Raw genomic sequence first — 21,645 nt, 5'->3', positions numbered from 1 at the left:
CAGATGCTAGAATCGGAAATGTATATCTACGCGTAGCGTAGGTTGCTAACAGCCTTATGAAAGATGGAAAAACAATCCTGAACTACTCCCCCACGATGTGCAACTCTCGACAATGGCGCGCAAAAATTTTTTTTTAAATACGAGTACCTATATTGTTAGAGGTATATGCTGAAGAACTGGTCCTAAAAATATATAAATAAAGCATTCACTTTCTAATTTTCCAGATCGATAAAGCTTTCGTCACCTCGTCTGAATAACATGACGCTAATTGGGTGCGTGTTGGTGTACACCGCGGTCGCTCTGCTCGGCGTCGACAACTCTAACTTGCCGCCCTACGTGTCCTTCTCCGCCATGTGCATTGTAAGTTAACATTACTCGACATGCTCATATCTTGCTCATATCACAGTCGTATCAAAATAATTACTATGAAAAGATAATGTCTCTATTAGCGCTTGAGGTGTCACGTTTCACAGCACCTTTTCTTCCTTGAGAGCTTCCCTAGATATACTTACATAAATTATTTTTTTTTAAATACCTATATCGAGCAGACACTGAACTGAACACTGAGATGAGCTTTGTAATGTAAACTGTGCGTTTTTATTTTTCAATTTTGCTTTTTTTCTTTCTGTAACTATAAAGTCATACGACAGAGAATCACTAATTTATGTTGTTTTCAGGGTAGGGTATACATCTTATCGGCGGGGTTTTCCCTCGCTTTCGGCTCCATGTTCGCAAAAACCTACAGAGTGCACAGGATATTTATCAGGTCAGATATTTTTTGCCTAACGGCGCGATTCGGGAAATGAATTAGAGATTAACTAGATACGATATAGTAAAGATATATTATCTTCACTATTTCATATCTAGTGAATCTCCAATTCAATTCCCGAATCGCGGCGCCAGCCGTCATAAGGTACCTTTTGCAGTGGAACGTCACATATCTTTACTATTTCATATCTAGTGAGTCTCTAATTCATTTCCCGAATCGAGCCGTAAGACGTTACAGTTGCGTACTTATTTACATATATTGTCTCAGAACGGCTAAACCGCTTGTAAAAAAGTCTTAGACATTTTGTTGTAACATTTAAGCAACCGAAGCGGCGTGTGCAAGACGAAGCTCCTCCAAGACACTCCACTGATCTCGCTGGTGTGTGCTCTACTGTTGCTGGACGGCCTGCTGGTCACGTTGTGGGCCGCGCTGGACCCCATGCAGCGCCAACTCAAAAACCTCACGCAAGAGATCAGCGCCAACGACCGTAGCGTCGTCTACCAGCCACAGGTAATTCTCCGATAAACTCACACATGATCAGCTCAAATTACTTTACGAGGAATCTGAGTAGGTAGACACTTCCATAGTCTGTTAGTCAATAAGTGTCTTTTCATTTTTATAGTATGTTAGGAAACAAGAATCTCGTGTACAAGCGTTGAATTATATTTTTTTTTAATTTCAGATAGAAGTGTGCAAATCTCAAAACACGACTGGCTGGTTATGCGCGCTTTACGCATATAAAGGACTCCTACTATTAGTGGGCGTATACATGGCTTGGGAAACTAGAAACGTTAAAATATCAGCCCTTAACGACTCCAAGTACATCGGCATCAGCGTATACTCCGTCGTCATCACCAGTACGAGTGTAGTCGTCATTGGGACGATCATTTCTGAGAGAGCTACGTTAGCGTACATAACGATTACAAGCCTCATTCTTATAACAACGACGTCGACTTTGTGTCTGCTGTTCTTGCCGAAGATTGTAGCAATAAGGAGTAGTAAAAGTAAGTTGTTTTTGCTATAGACAGGTCGTGAACTAGCCCCGTTTTTTGAAATGTCCAAATCTACGAACCCTGAACCCGTTAACTTTTTCGCCGTGTCATTGTCAAACACAAAAGCTGCCACTCGGACGCCACGTCACCAAAGTGTCAAAACTGGAATTGAACTTTATGCATATGCACGTAGGGGGCTGTTCATAAATTACGTCATCGATTTTTGACGATTTTTTACCCCTAAACATCATCCAAACATCATGCTTCGAATGACCCCGTTTCCTCCTACGTTATGCTACCATCATCCGATGTCCAGACCCCCCCCCCCCCCCTAATTTGAAATAACGTAATTTAAGAATAGCCCCTAGGACGTAGGACGTAGGTCTACGTTGCTCTGTGATCGGCGTTGAACCTACGGTGCGGATCCGTCATTGGCGTCGAAAAGGTTAAAGAGCCATCAATTAATTTAATTTCTACTAGTAGTACCTATCATACTCGTATTAATGTCAATCTTCGGAACACCGTAATGCCAACATCTTCCCACTTTCCAGCTGAAGACGACCCCGTAATTCAGAGCTTGGGGCTCAGGTTGGAGTGTAAGACGCGGCGCTTTGTCACCGACGAAACGCAAGAGCTGCACTTTCGTATTGAAATTCAGAACAAGGTAGCTACGTACGGCATTCGCCAGGTTTTAGTTACAATAATGAACCTTCATAGACTTATGTCTAAGCTGTAACTTAATAAAAAACCTGAGAACATATAACATGTATTTTTACACTGAAATTCGGAAAAACAGTATCTTGGAGAAATTGGTTATTTTTAAAAACGAGGGGTGAATGTAGTAGGTAGATAAATTCTATCAGAGAGTTAGTAAATGATAATAGTGTTAACCTACCTACATGGCGCGTTGGCGCGTAAGATCTGCCTGTGATATCGATAAAGGCAAGTCCAACTTTACGTTTCGAAGTTATGAATAGGTATCAGTTTTTATACGCATATAGCTAAAATAGTAAATGCACGTGATGTTGTATTAAGGTTATCAATCTATATTGACAGCCTTTTAGTTATATATTATAATGATTATGGTGTGGAAGCGCCCTTTAATAACAGAATAATTAATTGCCTTTAAGGTGTACAAGCGCGAAGTGGCCGCGCTGGACAAAGAGATTGGCCGCCTGGAGCGGCTGCTGGCAGAGCCACTCGAGTCCGCCACCAGCTCCAACGCCTCCATTGCACTTCACAAACGGGTAAATCTATTACAGAAACATGGCATGAAAGCCATACTATTTTTTTATTGCATTAGGTACCCGCTGCCCCTCCGCAGACGATGATACCCACATTGTTTCATTGTTTCAGACCGAATTGAACACCGTAGAAGAAGAAGAGCGTTGCCGTTCAGATCCAGAAAGGAGGACACCGAGCATCACTGGAGGCCTTCCCATGCTGTTACTGTCTGTACTACCGCCGGTCATCCCTCGCGCCAGCTGGCCCTCCGCCGAGCACTGCCGGGGAAGAAACTCAGTCAGCTTCAGCTCACAACCTAAACTAAACTATCGCAAATCACACCCAGCAATAGACCTATACAGCCTTTGCTTAAACAAACGAGAAGAACATCACGGTCTTCTCAGCAGAATAAGAAGCTTTTTCGGAGGCAGCAGTAGACCGACCAGCAGAAAAGCCTCAACCATGTCTATCGCCGACCCTACGGGACAGAGTATAGCCGCTGCTCTAAAGATGCATGTAGGCATGATCGCTGGATTAGTTCCAGGAAATAGAAAACATTCAATGGTCTTATCCTGCAACACCTTAAATGTACCTTCCTACCCTGAGTTAAAACTAAGACGGGAATCTTATGCCAAAAGTGGTCCAATTATTCGTATAACAGATGATGAGCCATCTTGTTCCAAGTATGAAAGACCTCCTCAGAAATACATTGCAGAACCAGAGACGAAAGTCAACTTTGTATTGCCAACTATCCACAAAAGACCAATGTCTCACGAGAACTCTTGTGAAAAAATAAAAGGGTCACCAAGATTTCCCCATAGACTCTCACCTGCTGCATCTAGTTTAACTGCTTTGAGCGGGAGAAAAACCAGCGCTGATAGCGTCTTTAGCATAACAGGAAGGACCTTTGACGAGCAAAGACGGTATAGCCATCAGAATGTGACCAACCAGGAGCCTAAAGGCAAAGCTGTGCTAGAGAGCAGGTGGAAGTCAACGGAGGACGCAAGACCGGGTCCCTCGTCAAGGGATTAGATGTAAATTGTGCCAAAATTGTGCCAAATAAACATTATGTTTTTACTATATCAGGAATAGTATCTAAAATTAATAATATTAAAATAGTTTTCAGTGATAATGTCAAAAGACGCTGCAATTATAATATTCTTGTCGTGGAAGTTTTTTGACCTGCTCAAAACATCATTTCATTTTCACTAATATTATATATATGTACAGGTATTATACTTAGTAATTTAAATGTATAATATAATTGTGGATATAATTGTCAAAGGAATATTACACCAAATAGTAGATTAGAATTGTGTTTAAGTTGGTAGTTAGTTTGCGTTCCTGTAGGTATCATAGTAGGCCTATACATATATCAGTATTTTATTAGACTAGAATGGCCTTATTTTTTTAATATTCCGTGTAGGAATCAGGAATTGCAGAATACGTACAAAACGGTATCGATAGATAATTATTTAATGCTGATATTAAATGGCTAGTTTTATAAACAATAATATTTAACGTAGACTTTAAATATCTAATGATTGTCTTAGTTATTAACAATATCTTCCATGGACAGAACCCCATACATTCACTCAGCCATACACTCATTCAGTCTATCCAGTTTTACTTAATAGTAATATGTATTTTGACAACCTGTGTTACTAATATAATGAACTTAGAATTTAATTACTACCTACTGTAAAAATGATTTTGAAATGGATGTAAGTAGAATATCGATTAAGTCAAAATATTTTGTAATTTACTTATTTAAAAATGAAATGATAAGCAATATAAGTAATGTAAGAAACCTAAGGGGTGAGAACATATCATAAAGCATACCTCCGTATCTGTAAATCAGTAGGGAAGAGCGGGCTACAGTGGATCACCTTTTTTATTGTAAGAGATGTAGTTACGATAGTTTGACTTCAAATTGTATATTTTTTTATATAAGCCAAAAGAACGTTTATCTAACTTATAATAATCTCATAAACAAGAGTTTTTAAAAATCCACTGTTATTCATGTGTGGGTAATAGTTGATCCCCGTACGATTAAAAAAATGTGTGAACATCTGCATTTAATGGGGCGTTAACCTGTTAAGTTTATGATATATGTAAAAAACATTGCGACTGGTGTGTTGACAGGCATTCATTAACTTTTAACTTATGTCTGATTTATTTATTTACATTTAGTCACTGTACTGTACCCACTCCTCCGTAACAATAAATCCTGGGTAAAATTTTAAATTAGTACTTAAATCCTGGGTAAAATTTACTTAGATAAAGTTATTTTAACAAGATGTATCCATATTAAATTCTTTAAAGTTAAATCTTCTTTAATATTTGCAAAAAGAATGAGAGTAGGTACCTAATATGCATGATTGTTTTAGGTATGTAGCATTTATAAATAACCAAGATTGACTTGACTTATTTATTGTTGATGTTTATTTCCAAGGCCTAATTACCCACGATATTACTTACTGATATATGTGAAATATTGAATTAATATCAATGGAATAAAAAAAACCTATATGACACTATACCTACTTAGGTACAGAGTGTAAACGTTACTCACCCCTATAATAAAGCGTGGTCCTAGACATCGTGTTCAATTGTAGCTATAAGCTCTAAATGCCTACTTTAGTCTAGGCTCTACAGTGTGAGATATGTAATACAATTTTAAATACAATTTTTTGGTTTCATTTCAATCCTATAATACTTATTTCATTGACAGTTTAAGGTAAGTACAATTTTCAAAAAAAGAAAATTTCGATTTAGAAAACACGAAAATTGTACTAGATTATATGGAGATGAAAATGAGAAAACGTTTATTATCAATTCAATTAGTGGTTACACCTTTTTATTTCCGTAGGATTGTGTCGGCTAACTTGTGTCTATGGAAGATCTGTGTTAGCTGGAGGTGTTGTGTCACAAGTGTAGAGTTAAAGATGTCGGTAGTGTATATTTACTTAATTCTAAGGGGACGAGGAGCCGCTGCCCCTCGGGGCCAGCGTCTCATGTCTTTATTTGGTGCATATAAGATTTCGCCTATTCTATTATTTGTTAATAGTGGGTTATGTTCGCCGTGAGCTAGGTAAGCGTCCCCTGGTGTGTCGAGGTCTTCAATACCAAGAGCTGCGATTCTGTCCAGCATTCTGCGATTTAATACAGCGGCGCGAAGGTGCCACGCTTCAAGGTCGCTAATTTCTCAGAGCGTTTCTGTGGGTAGACGTCTTGAGAACTGGCCAGCATTCTTGAGCGCCATCCTATATTGTCTCTCAATTTTTTGTAAGTTTGAATTGCTGTACCTTGATAATAGCTGCACCACTCCGTAATCCATGATAGGAAGGAGCTTAGATGATTGCTAACTTAACTTCTACATTGGTTTTGGCATTAAAGCCTATGATGGGTCCCAGAGCACCTCTAACTTGCTTTAACCGTTTGACAACTTTGTCTGTTTGCGGGTTCATTTTGAGCGTTTTATCAAAGATGACTCCTAGATACTTTATGCATTTTTTATAAGCGAACGTCTGGTTTTTTATCTTAACCATTGGTTTATATTTCTTCTTCTTCGTGAACATTGTACATTCTGTTTTGTCGACGTTGCATTTCAAACCCCATCTATCATAGTAGTTTACAATGGTTTCTGCCGCCCACTTCGCTCTCATGGTAGCGTAATCGGGGTTCGTAGCTCTGTTTAGGATACATAAGTCATCCGCGTACTGGGATAGTTTTAGACCTCGAATCCTATCGTGACTATCCCATATGTCGTAGACGTATAGGTTGAAGATGACGGGGCCGAGGATCGATCCCTGAGGCACGCCATGCGGTAGTTTTTTTATTTCTCCATTCATAGTGCGGAATTTTCCTATTAGCGATCGATGTTGACACTTGTCGCCCTACTCATCGAGTTTGGAAAATACTATAAACCTATAATGTACATTTTTTGGACCAGCCTAAGCTGTCAGTGGTTAGAACACCATGTATATTGTCGCTCTATATTTTTAGGATTCCGTACCCAAAGGGTAAAAACGGGACCCTATTACTAAGCCTCCGCTGTCCGGGCCGTATGTCTGTCACCAGGCTGTATCTCATGATGATTTTCACAGATGATGTAGGTATATCTGGCGGTCTAGCATGAGTTGCGTTCTCGCGCGCGACTCCATACATGATGTTTTTGCAGTTTTTTGCGTAATGGTACGGAACCCTTCGTGCGCGAGTACGACTCGCACTTGGCCGGTTTTTTAACAGTATCGGAGGATCATGCAGCATATTATTCTTGTTGGTAACATTTCTGACTAGAAATACCTAGTAAATAAAATAAAGTTTCTCACTGGAAATGGGAACATTAAACCCATGGTTAACAATCTAATAAGCTAAACTATTCAAGCATTTCAAGCCCCCGTGCCATGAACAAGAAAATATACTGTAGGTATACATAATTATATGTAATAGTACAGTGTGAAGGTATAAATAATAAATAAAGTAAGCTTTAGAGTGGATCGTAATTTTAACGATGCCGATAGCAATTGGAAATCTCATTAAGTTTGGTAATAAAACGTTTTATTCCTTCAGGTCTTAGGATCTCGTCAAAATGGTAATTTTCCAAATGGCTTGCTAATCCCTTTAAGGCTGCGACCGATTAAAGGGCAAAATAATTTTCTAAAGTTTCTGATACGTGACCGTTGTAAAGATAGGTGCCTATCTACTTAGGTACCTACCTAGTTCTTTTAGAAAAGTCCGGCTTAAAACAATTCAAAATAAAATCATGAATGAAATCCATGGATGAGGTCGGTTTACAAAGGCTACAAATATAATGACCACCAAAAAATACTTTGGTACCCTAAATAAAAAAATCATGCTTACCAAAAAAAATTACTGAACACCAAAAAAATAAGGCCTAAAAATGCAAAAGTACCACCATTTTAATTACGACTGCACTTCAAATTGTATTCAAATACCAAATATATTGAATGATCACCAAAAATCATTAATAATCACCAAATCTTGAAGACCAAATAAATGCGATATTTTCACCTAAATAAACCACTATGATTACCAAAAAATGTATACATATTACCAAATAAAGTAAACTGATGCCAAAATTACTAGCCCCTCCCGCTCAACCTCCCGTACCCCGCACCGCATACCTACCTTACCTAATCTACTTTTCTAGTAGCATTTCGTTATACTACTAGACAAGTAAGTCAAACTGCTATCAGTTAAGTGGGTTAGGTTAGCACTGCGACCCATACAGAAACAAAATGGTACTAGAAAAGTAGGTTAGGTTAGGTTTGAACTGCGACCTTTACGGAAACGAAATGCTACTATAAAAGTGGGTTAGGTTAGGTTAGAACTGCGATCCTCACAGAACCGAAATGCTACTAAAAAAGTGGGCTAGGTTAAGTTTCAACTGTTACCCATACAGATACGAAATGCTACTAGAAAAGTGGGTTAGGTTAGGTTTGAACTGCGACCCATACAGAAACGAAATGCTACTAGAAAAGTGGGTTAGGTTTGCTATCCTATTAAAGCAAATGACTCCAAAATAATCATTCTTCTAGAAACGAAATGCTACTAGAAAAGTGGGTTATGTTAGGTTTGAACTGCGCCCCATACAGGACCAAACTGCTATCAGAAAAGTGGGTTAGGTTAGGTTTGAACTGCGACCCTTACAGAAACAAAATGCTACTAGAAAAATGGGTTAGGTTAGGTTCGAACTGCGACCCTTACAGAAAAGAAATGCTACTAGAAAAGTGGGTTAGGTTAGGTTTGAACTGCGACCTTTACAGAAAAGAAATGCCAGTAGAAAAGTGGGATAGGTTTGGTTTGAACTGCGACCCTTACAGAAAAGAAATGCTACTAGAAAAGTGGGCTAGATTAGGTTTGAACTGCGACCCTTGCAGAAAAGAAATGCTACTAGAAAAGTGGGTTAGGTTAGGTTTGAACTGCGACCCTTACAGAAAAGAAATGCTACTAGAAAAGTGGGTTCGGTTAGGTTTGAACTGCGGCCCTTACAGAAAAAAAATGCTACTAGAAAAGTGGGTTAGGTTAGGTTTGAACTGCGAACCTTGCAGAAAAGAAATGCTACTAGAAAAGTGGGTTAGGTTAGGTTAGGTTTGAACTGCGACCCTTACAGAAACGAAATGCTACTAGAAAAGTGGGTTAGGTTAGGTTAGAACTGCGACTGTTACAGAAATAAAATGCTACTAGAAAAAGGTGACGAAGTGGATTAATTAATTTAATAGGATAACGATAATTATATTAAATATTTGCACATTTTTAATTAAAATGTGGTTACAATTTTGGTGGTCATTTACTATTTTTGGGTTTATAATGATTATTTTGGAGTAATTTGCTTTAATATGATATAAAGATTTAAAAATTTGGTTATAATTTTACATTAAAATGGAGTTCTAATTTTGGTGGTCATTTACTATTTTTGGGTTTACAATGATTATTTTGGTGTCATTTTCTTTAATAGGATAGCAAGATGTAAAAATTTGGTTATTATTTCACATTAAAATGGGGTTTGAAATTTGGTAATCATTTACTATTTTTGGGTTAATAATGATTAGTTTGGTGTCATTTCTTTTAAAAGGATAGTAAAATGTAATAAAATTGGTAATCATATCACATTAAAATGGTGTTATAATTTTGGTGATCATTCATTATTTTAGGGTGGTAAAATAGATTTTTTTGGTATTAAATTTTACTAAATCTGGTTATCAGTTAAATAGCAGCCGTTTACAAATCCATCGAGGAAATAGAGGTGTAGGTATCATAATGAATTTACAGCTGGGTTTTTAAAAATAATGTGGTTTATTATACGTTCAGTTTACAGTCTCCTAACTAAGCTATTACGAAAATATATAAACATGAAATTTCAAAAAACTCTAGACGGGGTCAATTCATGAATGTAAGATAAAGCTTGTCATTTGTAATACGCACTAATATTTCCAAAGCAATACTATAAGTAGGAAAGTATCTATCTCAATTACAAGTTAAAAGGGTCTCCTTACGCCAAACTCCTCAAAGCAGCATCAGCGCTCTTAGCTATCCTGTCCTCGATGATTCTCCTGATATTCGCGTTGACATGTGGTAACTCTTTGTCCCTTCGCACGGAGGCCTCGATCCTCTGCACCAGGCGCACCTCGCGCGGCCACGCCACGAAGTTGGTGACGGCGCCGCCGGCCGAGCCGAGCCGCCCCGTGCGGCCGCAGCGGTGGATGTAGTCCGCCGTGTACAGGGGGAAGTCGTAGTTGATTATGTGCTGGACCTGCATATGTCATATTTGGTTGGAATATTTTTAAAGACGTTACAATGCTACTTGAGATGTGTTGCGACTTTGGTATTTTACTACAATTTGAAACTACATATCTTTATTAGGGTTACCTACGTTTTGATTTGAACTGAACTTAAAAGACAAAAGTGTATCTGACCCACAAAATGGAGTCATATCAATATAAGTTTATTAGACCAAGGCAATGGCAATATTAGAATAGACAATACAACATACAACATTTAGGAAGGATACCCAAAGACTCATCTAAAACGATCCTTTTACACCTGTTCTATTCGTAAAGTAGGTAAGTTAGGTATTTTACAAAATAAGTAAATAAGGAGTTTTGCAATACGAGACCTTTTGAAGCAAATTTGTTTCCAAAAATTATTTAATTTTACGCTCTATAAGATATTTATGATCACTTACTCTATTAGTGTCCAATCCGCGTGACGCAATATCAGTACAGCTGAGCACGTTAACCTGTCCCGATTTGAACATCTCAAACTTTCCCGCCTTCAGCGGAATAGCCATTTTCCCGTTAATGTTGATGCATTCTATGCCGTTCTCATTCAGAAACATTGCGACGAAGTCGCAAGTAGGTGTCTGGTTTGAAAAGATCATTACGGGCCGCTTAAGGTTGAGGTCGGCTCGGACTAGTTTTAGAAGTTCCACTGGTTTTTGTGCTTTTCCGAGGCGCAAGAATCTGTAAAAATAATACTTTGTTTCTTATTCATATTTTATTTAATGTAGGCAACGGCGTAGCTAGGCGTGGGCGAAGTGGGCCGTCGCCCACGGCCTCGCGCCCCACGGGGTGCCTCGCGCGAGGCGCATTCGGGCACAGTGAAAGAAAGAAAGGAAGGGCATCGCAGATGCGACTTCGCCCACGGCTAGATTAGTTCACGCTACGCTACTGAATGTAGGTACCGTAAAATGCACCAAAATTCGTAACATAATTTAAATTTTAAAACTATTATTTTGTGGTAACTGTTGTTTTTATTGTTGCTACAATGTTGATATTGTTAATATATATGCCAATTTAAAGTAGACCACCACTACTATCATGTAATGAGGTTGTGATATAGGTAGTTTTTATACATAAAAACTCTTGGAGCGCAATTACCCAATTATAGCAAAGTAGGCACATTTTACGGTACTATGATTTATAATATTAATTTAATCTGAATAAAAAAAACTCTGGTATACTTACTTATGAGGAACATGAGGCAGTATCCTATGTATCTTTGAGGTGGTAACTGTCTTTAAAGATTGTGGATCCACAAATGCACTGACAGAGTCCGGCAATTCATGCGGCAATGTTGCACTTACTAGTGTCAGCTGACAGCCCACTGGAGGTATCTGATGCTGTACTTTAAATTGAATCTGAAAGATATTTTAATTAAAATATCTGCTAATAATCATTTTTTACAACATTGTTTACAGTGCCTGTCTATTTTCTTTTGTCCATGTCAATCAATAAATTCCATTATTTTCAATTTAATTTAACTAAGCAATGTTGCAGGTAAATACATGTACAAATATTATCATGTCAGAGAGCTAGGCAGATAATGCAGGTGGAAAGTGAAAAAACCGGCCAAGTGCGAGTCAAACTCGCGTTTCTAAGGTTCCGTACACTAAGTCCGACTCACGCTTGACTGCACATTTCTAATAGGTTTTCCTGTCATCTATAGGTAAAGAACTATTGTGTATTTTTTCAAAATATTAGACCCAGTCGTTTCGGAAATAAAGGGGGGGAGAATGGTAATTTTTCGGCTATTTTCTTAAATAACCTATGTATTTTAAAATCATAAAAAAAATATATTTGAAATTCTCAAGATGAGCTCTTTCATTTGATATATAACACAATATAGTTTAAAAAACTTCATTTTTTAACTTTCTTATTTACCCCCCATGTTTAAAATTCATTTGTTTATGTTACATGTCCATCTTTGGGTCACTAATTTACATATCGCTGCCCCAATATTACAGGGTTCTATGTTTCACTTTTATCAAACTGAAATTTGAACATTGTCATAGTGACATTAAGTTGAATTTCAACTATCTTGAAAATGTAACATAGAACCCTGTAATATTGGGGCAGCGATAAGTGTACCAAATTTCAACTTAATTGGTCCAGTAGTTTCCGAGAAAATAGGCTGTGACAGACGGACGGACAGACAGACAGACAGACAGACAGACAGACGCACGAGTGATCCTATTCTTATAGGACCCCTCATACCCTTACAGTCTTCCCCTTATAGTCTTCTATCAGGGTTCCGTTTTTTCCTTTTGAGGTACGGAACCCTAAAAAAGGAACTCTTTAGTATGTATATCACTATAGAAAAGGAATATAAAGGCTGCAAGGAACCAAGGAAGTGTGAATACAGCAAAGAAATCATGTATCAGAATAAAATTTATCAAAGAAACTTTTCCTAACATTGTTGTTGATCTAGAATAAATTATGAAACACATACAACTACTACAACAAAATTACCTGGTATTTCTTTAACAAGTGTGACAATTTCCCACTAAAGCTGTCATCAAGCAGTGTATCAGCCTCGTCAAGCACCATGTGGTGCACATTGTGAATCTTGTAAATGCCAGTAGTGACCAGTTTGCTGTACGCTCCGAGTGTGGTAACCAGAATATCGCAATATTCTATAGGTGGGTTTAACATCTTTTGCTTGGTTCGTCCACCAACCAGAGTTGTGACATTCAAATTTAGGTTCTGTGCCATGTTTTGGGCAACTTCTCCAATTTGTGTTGCTGTTAAAAATAAACAAGTATAAATATTTTAAAATTTTTACATATTACTTTCCATAAACTACTTTGTTGCATAAAGGTACAATTATATTTATCCACAAATAAAGTCAAAAAGATAAAAGTGAAACAAAAATTATCCATGATATATGATTATATGAAGACTTTCAAATTACTCAACAAGGCGGGTAAAATCATAATTTTAATTTAAAAAACTTACCTAGTTCTCTACTTGGCGTAATAATAACAGCTAAGGGACTATTAAATTCATTTTTGACACAGTTCTTCCACTCCAGAACATGCTGGAAGATAGGTAACAGATAGGCCAAAGTTTTGCCGCAACCAGTTTCCGCCGTCACGGCAGTGTTATATCCATCAAGAATGAACGGGATGGCTTTCGCTTGGATAGCAGTTGGCAACTCGTAGCCTTGCGCTACCAAAACCTCAATGAGCTCCTGTCTGACGCCTATATCGCTGAAACTTTTCTTAAATACATCTTTCTCTTCTTTTTTGTTCGCATCCCCGTATATTGTGAAATAATCACCTTTAGATTTTGCGTGCAACCAACCCGAGGAGGCCAATTTTACGCCATCGAATTTGCTATAAGATTGTCCTTCAAAATGGTTGTATTCTGGTCGCTTACACGATATTATCGGCAATTTCTTGTGTGACTTCTGACTGTAATAGCGACAGTATGATGTCTGCAATATGTTTCGCAGTTTAGACATTTTTAAATGGCACTAATTTCAATAAATTATTTATTTTATTTCATTGATACCGATTTGCATCATTTTTATAACCTATAAATCTCTTGTTATGACATGCGTCAATGTCATGTGCAACTATTTTTTTTAAGGCCCTGGTCTCCTATTTTATGCTGTACGCGGCGTCTGGCGTCAGCGTCAATGTTTTTGAACAAAAAAGACGCTGACGTCGACGTCTAAAACAGACCACAACAGTACATCTCTATAGTAAGCATCGTGACGCAGACGCTGTAAGCGGCCGATGGCGTTTATAGGAGACCAGGGCCTAATACAATTGTGCCTGGATTCAAACATTCTTAGTCCCATTTTATTATTGTGCCTGCGCCAAAGAATATAATACTCACTAGGAGAAGAACGGTAACTCCATACAAAAAAATGTCCCCAACCGTTTATACGTTTATACTAGTGGCGCCGTCGTTGTGTACCAATGGAACTAAAGTTGACAACCGGTTTAGCCTGGCGGGTATTTGTAGGTATAGGTAGCATTGGTAGTAATTCTGTTGATAAACATATTTGTTATCTTCATATCACGAAATATATGAAAGATGCAAATATTACCCCTTGTTTGTGGTATTATCATTTGATTTAAACTAGCAAAAAGCAGAGCTTTGTAAGGGCTCGCGGAGGTTTGCTACCTTAACGTACCGAACCGGTTGCTGTCCGGTACGCCTGTCTGTTACAGCTTTACTTTGTCCTTTAAAAACGTGTCCAGACGACAAAATCAAATTGCCAATATCATCCACACGTAATATACAATTTCATAAGTGCATTACATCCTACACGGTCGCCCAGTACTTTTTGTAAGGAACCCAACTGGCTTTCCTACATAATGTTGGGTCAGCGAGCCAATGTTCTTGAATTTATTTTTGCGTCCACTCCACACAATTGATCGAAAAACTATCCCGTCTGGACACCTACTGGCGGTAATCACGCTGCTCCGCACATAAACTAACACACACAGTTCCACTAGGTACAGCCAGGGTCCAGCATCAGCTCTATCTTGGGCACTGCTCTTCCAAGTTCTCATTAAGACGTGTCAGATGACCAAAACAGCGTGTGCCTATGTTGCACCAAACCTGAGTTCCACTAGGTACAGCCAGGGTTTAGCATCAGCTCTATCTTGGGTACTAATCTCCTAAGTGATCATCAAGACGAGTCGGATGGCCAAAACAGCGTGTGCCTATGTTGCAACAAACCTGAGTTCCACTAGGTACTGCCAGGGTTCAGCATGAGTTCTATCTTGGGTACTGTTCTCCTAAGTGCTCATCATGACGAGTCGGATGTCCAAAATAGCGTGTGTCTATGTTGCATCAAACCTGATCGAGTTCCACTAGGTACAGCCAGGGTTCAGCATCAGCTCTATCTTGGGTACTACTTTCCTAAGTTCTCATCAAGACGAGTTGCATGACCAAAACAGCGTGTGCCTATGTTGTATAAAACCCGAGCTCCATTAGGCACTGTCAGGGTTCAGCATCAGCTATCTTGGGTACTGAAAGTACTGATCTACCCAGTGATCATCATGACGAGTCGGATATCCCAAACAGCGTGTGTCTATGTATGTTGCATCAAACCCGAGCTCCACTAGGTACTGCCAGGGTTCGGCATCGGCTCTATCTTGGGTACTACTCTCCTAAGTGCTCATCAAGATGAGTCGGATGACCAAACCAGAATGTGCCTTTGTTACACCAAACCTGAGTTCCACTAGGTACTGCCAGGGTACTGGGTCATTTTGCTGAACTGCACGCCGACGTTTCGATTGGCGTGCAGTTCCCATACAAGTTGCAGTCAGGTTGTAGTCCGTCTGTATCGGCCCTAAGTCACTGAAGTTTAATTGTATTAATTATGCTTATCTTTATTTATAATTTTAGCAGTTCCAAGCAATAGTAACACTAAAGGCGCCATTCATTAATTAGGTAAGACAATTTTTTCCAGCTTTTGACCCCCTCCCACCCCTATGTAAGAAATAATAAGAATAGGCTGACCCCGTCCAGCCACCAATATAATTTATTTTCAAAAAAATATTTTTATGAATGTTTATTTGTACCTGTACAAAGGTACTTGAGCTCGTTTAAACTAACTCTGCACCGTGTTTGATAGCATAGAGTGTGGAAGTATTATTTTAAACGTCATAATTTCATAGAAATTAAAAAAAATATCGCATCTTTGTGATCTTACTTAAGAACTATGAAAACCCCCTCCCACCCCCTTGTAAGAATAAATAAGATATGTTCGACCCCCCTCCACCCCAAAATCGTCTTACGTAATAAATGAATGGCGCCAAAACTGTATCTCGAACTGAAAATACCCGATTTAAGTTTGCTAACACAACATGACTGATCATCACATCGTCAGCGTCACAAAACATACGAGTAAATATACAGCAAGATTGATTGTTCTAGTAGGTATTCACAAAAACTTAATTGCTAAAATGGGAATCAAACCAAGTGAAGCGAGGTGGGTTGAATCCAAAATTGTACCCACTTTGGTATTCATCGTTGTTAATGGTGTAAGCGCCATCGACATTATTGAACTTGAAAACACCACATAGGTATCGTATTGTCTGAATACCCACAACACAAGCCTTCTTAAGTAGTCAATTTGTATAAGAATGTCCAATATTTATTTATTAGAGAAAGAAATTCATCATTTTGCCAACAGATGGCGCTAGTAGTAATACAAAGTGTTATTACTTTATTTTATTTTTTTTAGGTTTATAAAATGATATTTTTATGTTTGATAACACATCTAGACATGAATTTAAATTACTATGTTAAATTTCAAACCTAACAGTGCAGTAGTTTTTCCGTAAAGTGTACCACAAGAATGCATAGTTCGTCGATTAGTGATAGGGCTCGCTTCGCTCGCCCTAATAAAAGGCATACAATTTGTGATTATAACATTGTATTATTTTATTTAAAAAAAATATTTTACGTATAGAAATATACACTGAAAATTAAACCCTGACAACTTAATAAAAAAATAGACATTAATAAAGCGCATTCACAAAGTTTTCAGTATAATACAAATAACTTTAGGCATGCCTACCTATTACACTTTACACACACAGATACACTACACTTTACACACGGCATTTTACACAGATTTCCAACTTGTATTCATACATTTCTTCACGGTTAATTAATACGCTTTCCAGATGCGTTATGACGCGGTTCCTTCTGAACCCACTAAAGCTATGAATTTCACTCAAATATGTATCTTCAACAGCCGTTGCTCCGCATTTAGCACATTTTCTATGTGCATTGCTGTAATCCATGTAGGTACAGACTTACAGAGTCTTAAGTGGTAGTACCGCTACGTTGTACTTATTATTTAAAGATTTAATAAATAAAATTTTCGTTAAGAACTTTAACCACAGCAGTTGGACAGAGTCATTGACAAATATATTTTTCACCACACCAGCTCGGAAAGGCTTACTTTGCACTTTAAAAACTGATAGCAAAGTTGCATTTTATTCACATGTGAGACAAAGTAATCAAATGCAAATTTTGAGTTGGTTTCTTATGTTTGCTGGTAGAAATGACTTTTAAATGATGATTTTGGATGATAAATTTTTAATTACATACATTCATTTGGATTTGATTTGGTTTGATTTTGTTTGATATTTTACATTTAATATTTGCTTCAGGTTGGTGTGGTGAAAATTTTTGTGTTTCACTCGGGGGCAAATTTTGTTTAACCCTCGTGCTTTGAACCCTCGCAACGCTCAAGATTCCATTTTTCGAACCACTCGCTATGCTCGTGGTTCAATTTTGGAATCTTTCGCTTGCTCGGGTATCAATATTAGCACGAGCAGTTAAACAACAACTTTGCCCCCTTGTAAAACAAATAACTATTTTTATTATGGTGGGTAGACGTACCTACCCTCCATATATTTTATGAACATTGATAAAGACAGTTGGAAGCAAATATTCATTATAAAACTTAATCGCGTGTAGTTAAGTTTTAAGTGTTTTAAGTCCCGTTTTATGATTAATAATGTAAAAAATTCGTGAAAAATTAAATCTTAGTTGGGAGCAATGTTGCTGTAGAAAAATGTTTTTATTTTGATTACTGGCAACTTTTTCTAGGAGGCCAAAGCACACATAGAAGCTTCAGGCGCATACATGCGCAATTATTTGGGGACATAACTTTCTTAGGAAGTGAACAGGCCTTGGCCTGCGCACATCGTACGTAGCTGGACCAAAAAAAGCTGCTGAGCTTACATATGGCGCGACCATAATAATATAATTCATACGCATTGCCATGAGTGTCAAGTCGGTCGTTACTTTCATGTAACGCGTCGGCAATAGATTTTCATACAATATCGCTGACCTAGGCCGGCCACTGGAAATGGCTTTCGCGCGGATTATAGCTGGTGATGGAATTATATAATCTGTGGTGATGGCTAATTCTCAACTCCTCAACCCACCAACAGAGAAGCAGTAGACGTTAAGGAGGCTCCATGATAACCATTTAACAGATGTGGTGCATAATTATTTTCCATCGTATTTTCACGGAATAGTACATTACGATACGAGTTGCGAATTACCTTTTCGCACGTGTATTGTACGTTTTACAGTACATATCATATGGCCGTTTAAATTTTCGACATAGGCACGTATTGTCCTTAATCGCACCCTAGGGCGGTAAAGTGGCACCATAATTGTTCTGTAAACGTACGAACGTGTCTTGATATTTCATTCAGTTTCGATACGAAAAGTATTGAGGTTGACTGAAGTAGCATGACAAATACGAACTTTTACCACAGAAGAAATAATAGTACTACCGTACAGAAAGGACACTTCCTACAAACCCAAAGTTTGACAGCGATTCAGGGTCGAATCATGCTATCCCTTTCTAATATATAGCACTATCCCTTTCGGCTATTTAGGGTTGTCAAAATTCAAGTGATTATCTTATCTGTGGTCGTGCACGCACAAGGAAGTTAAGCAGTGCCAACCCTAATAATTGCTCGGAGCAATGCTGAGCCGAACGGAGCCGAGTTCGACCGAAGTCAGGAGTGTCTCCCCACTGCTTTTACGAGAAAATACGATGAAAAAGAATTATGCATTACATTTGTACAAGTTATCACTCTTGGTGAAATTACTAAGTGCCGGTACAAACGGACTGCAACCCGGGTGCAACTTGTATGGCAACTGCACGCCGACGTTGCAGTCGGGTTGCAATCCGTCTGTATCGGCCGTCTGTATAAATAAGGGAAAGGGTCAGCAAATCAAAACATTCCCAATCCTCCTCTGTTCACTTTTATTTACGCCATATAGCAAGTATATTAGACGCTTTATGAGCTAACATTCAACATTATTGTTAACATCTTTATACAACAGTTTACAAGGGGAATATGTATCGAAAACATCACAGAGTGTAGTTTGGTGGATAGTTCATTACCAATAGACAAGTGATATAAAACCCAAAAAATTCTAACACACAGTGAGGTTTTATAAAGTTTACTGGCCAAAAACGCCTCATGCTGAAGTTGTTAAGTAGCTAACACACTATCGCACCGCACCAAGGTCATTGTGGGACGCACCCATAAGTAAGAGGGAGAAAGAGATATCGCTTTCTGACCTTGAATGACCTTGGTGCGGTGCGGTAGTGTGGTACGGCTTTTACAATGAGATATAGTCCTTCAAGCCATTTCCGTTAGTAGAAAACAGCGGCATATTTAAAAAACGTAGGCGCGAAGGGTTATCGTTCATAGAAAAGTTGATTTCCCTTTTACTACAGACAAAGTTGTTTGACAGGCTATATTAAGTATTTTTTTATCATTTAGTATTTAGAGACACAATAACAGAGCCCAATTACAAAAAAGCGGTCCACACAGAAAACAAAAACAATACATGCAACAAGGAATTTCATTGAATTGTATTACTATTATTACTAAGCCATAGATAAGCATGAACAGAGAGAGAAAGCAAATTCATTTTGGTGTTTTCAGACTTTCCAGTCAATCAACGGGTGTGTTAGATTAGACAGTGAACATTCTGTATAGATTAATTAATAGATTTTACACTATTAGATATCTATTCTGCGACACTGCCATAAACTACATTATTTAACTAAACCAAAGTTACTCACGTACCTATACCGTATACCTTATTTTAATCATCCCAGTAGCATTTTGTAAATATCAATGCGCTGTGGCTGTAGAAAATGTTAACATTGTAGTAATATTACTTTAAAAGATACTTACAGGTTAATTCATACTTGGGTTTTGTCTAACACCTTTTAGCGTAACATACAAAAACCAGTATTAACAAATTATTTATTAATTGGATTTGTACAGATTCTACGGCAATCCAACGGCATCCATTGTCCAGGCTGAGATTTAAATTTATATCTAAATTATCTAAAGACAATTAATATATATTATTTACAAATATATTTACATATTCTATCTCATACAGCTCTTAAATACAAGATAAGTAACCTATAATAATATAACCTATATAATAAGTAGGTACTATAATAAATTAATTTATGATTAAATTTAATTTTATACCTATAATACAACAAGACATATTACAGTAGTCAATATGGTGTATTTAGATATTAAAGAATATTGACCTCTTTGATGTATTTGATGCAAACTGTACATTACCCGTAACACTGATATATTTAATTTATATACATTTTAATGGGAAATTCAGTAGTAGTACACTATACTTAGATAGTATAAAATATTTTGTAAAACAAACGAAAGTCACCAAAACATTGTATTCTCTGGAATCTGAAAATCCGAATAGCACTTTCAAAATAGTGGAAACAAACAAAGGGATCAACTTCAAATGATGAATACCATGATCATTGCAAAAATACCTAGAAAGTTATTTAATATTTAATACATAGTACAAATACTGTCCTTCTCGGATTCAGATTAATATAAGCGATATTATTTTACTATTTCAAAACTATTTTAATTGTAGAAGAAGTATTAAGTCTAAGACAAAAGTCGTGCCTCGAATTTGACAGCTGAAGTAGATGTCGCTTTGATTGACGTTTGACAATTCAGTTACCACAAAACATATGGCGCCGTATATAACGCCATCTTATTCGTATGTCAAATTCAGGGCACGTTTTTTTCTTAAATTTAACACCTCGACTACGATGAACAATTATTTGATGATACTAACAATCATTAGATCATGATACATTCAGAAGTAGACGAATGTTTATATCGTTCGATTATTTCGAAGTGCAGCGAAAATTTCAGATTCTATACATACTTTCTAGTACTTAGGTACCTACCTAAATTATTTTTAGCTTAATAAAAACTAAATTTCGCTTTACCTGACAGCCTGATAGGAGAAATGGATTTTACAAGAAACAACGATTCGGATTACCCCTGGACGGGCTCGTTTATTCTGCCCGTCACCGATAAAAATACTGTATAACCCCAAAGGTGTGCAGGAAAGTAAAATTACTTAATGTATTTTATTGCACTATTCGGCATTAATAAAGTAACGCTCGAAGAAGCAACATCTAAAATAAATGTCAAAATATAATGATTAGTCAGTCTTAGAAGACATTTTGAAGTACCTTTCTTAAGTTTTAAGCAAAATTTTAGCCGAGGTTCAGATTCTTTGAGTACAGATGTAGTGAATCCTTTCTTCCCTTGAGAAGGGACGCAGTTATATTTCATAATAACAAATTAATAACACTATCTCAATATTAAGAGGCCCACAAATTACCAGTTCGCCGGACGATATCAGCCTGTTGTTTGTTCGGAACTGTCACCTTTTGCGTTTAAAGGGGCCCACTGATTAACAGTCCGCCGGACGGTATCGGCCTGTCAGTTATTCGGAACTGTCAAAATTTTGTTCTAACTGACAGGCC

The 21,645-nt window shown here is 37.6% G+C and overlaps 2 protein-coding genes across 2 annotated transcripts in view; one reads left to right on the top strand and one right to left on the bottom strand.

Moving 5' to 3' along the window:
• LOC134791987 (gamma-aminobutyric acid type B receptor subunit 2) overlaps window positions 1-5,213 on the top strand; it is a 226,464-nt gene extending 221,251 nt beyond the window's left edge. Inside the window, exons 13-19 of the mRNA XM_063763096.1 lie at window positions 225-360; window positions 678-766; window positions 1,090-1,279; window positions 1,452-1,773; window positions 2,313-2,425; window positions 2,892-3,008; window positions 3,118-5,213. Of these exons, the coding sequence (XP_063619166.1) occupies window positions 225-360; window positions 678-766; window positions 1,090-1,279; window positions 1,452-1,773; window positions 2,313-2,425; window positions 2,892-3,008; window positions 3,118-4,017 (1,867 nt within the window). The 3' untranslated portion in view covers window positions 4,018-5,213. The remainder of the gene's footprint in view (window positions 1-224; window positions 361-677; window positions 767-1,089; window positions 1,280-1,451; window positions 1,774-2,312; window positions 2,426-2,891; window positions 3,009-3,117) is intronic.
• A 4,575-nt stretch (window positions 5,214-9,788) lies between these two features.
• On the bottom strand, window positions 9,789-13,843 carry LOC134791353 (probable ATP-dependent RNA helicase DDX28). The gene is made up of 5 exons (XM_063762366.1): window positions 13,248-13,843; window positions 12,762-13,033; window positions 11,478-11,650; window positions 10,697-10,973; window positions 9,789-10,264 (listed from the first exon to the last, which is right to left on the bottom strand). The coding sequence occupies exons 1-5, from the start codon at window positions 13,753-13,755 to the stop codon at window positions 10,004-10,006; spliced, it is 1,491 nt and encodes a 496-aa protein (XP_063618436.1). The 5' UTR covers window positions 13,756-13,843; the 3' UTR covers window positions 9,789-10,003.
• Between the last annotated feature and the right edge of the window lie 7,802 nt (window positions 13,844-21,645).

Source organism: Cydia splendana, chromosome 1, assembly GCF_910591565.1.
Source record: "Cydia splendana chromosome 1, ilCydSple1.2, whole genome shotgun sequence".
NCBI lineage: Eukaryota > Metazoa > Arthropoda > Insecta > Lepidoptera > Tortricidae > Cydia > Cydia splendana.
This window is presented reverse-complemented; position numbering and strand designations above follow the sequence as displayed.

Bases quoted from the DNA above. Each gene is read 5' to 3' on its own strand.
- LOC134791353 (XM_063762366.1), bottom strand. From the start codon at position 13,755: ATGTCTAAACTGCGAAACATATTGCAGACATCATACTGTCGCTATTAC. The intron at 13,034-13,247 runs GTAAGTTTTTTA...TATTTTTAACAG, and splicing joins TACGCCAAGTAGAGAACTAG to CAACACAAATTGGAGAAGTT. The intron at 10,974-11,477 runs GTAAGTATACCA...TTATTTTTACAG, and splicing joins CTGCCTCATGTTCCTCATAA to ATTCTTGCGCCTCGGAAAAG.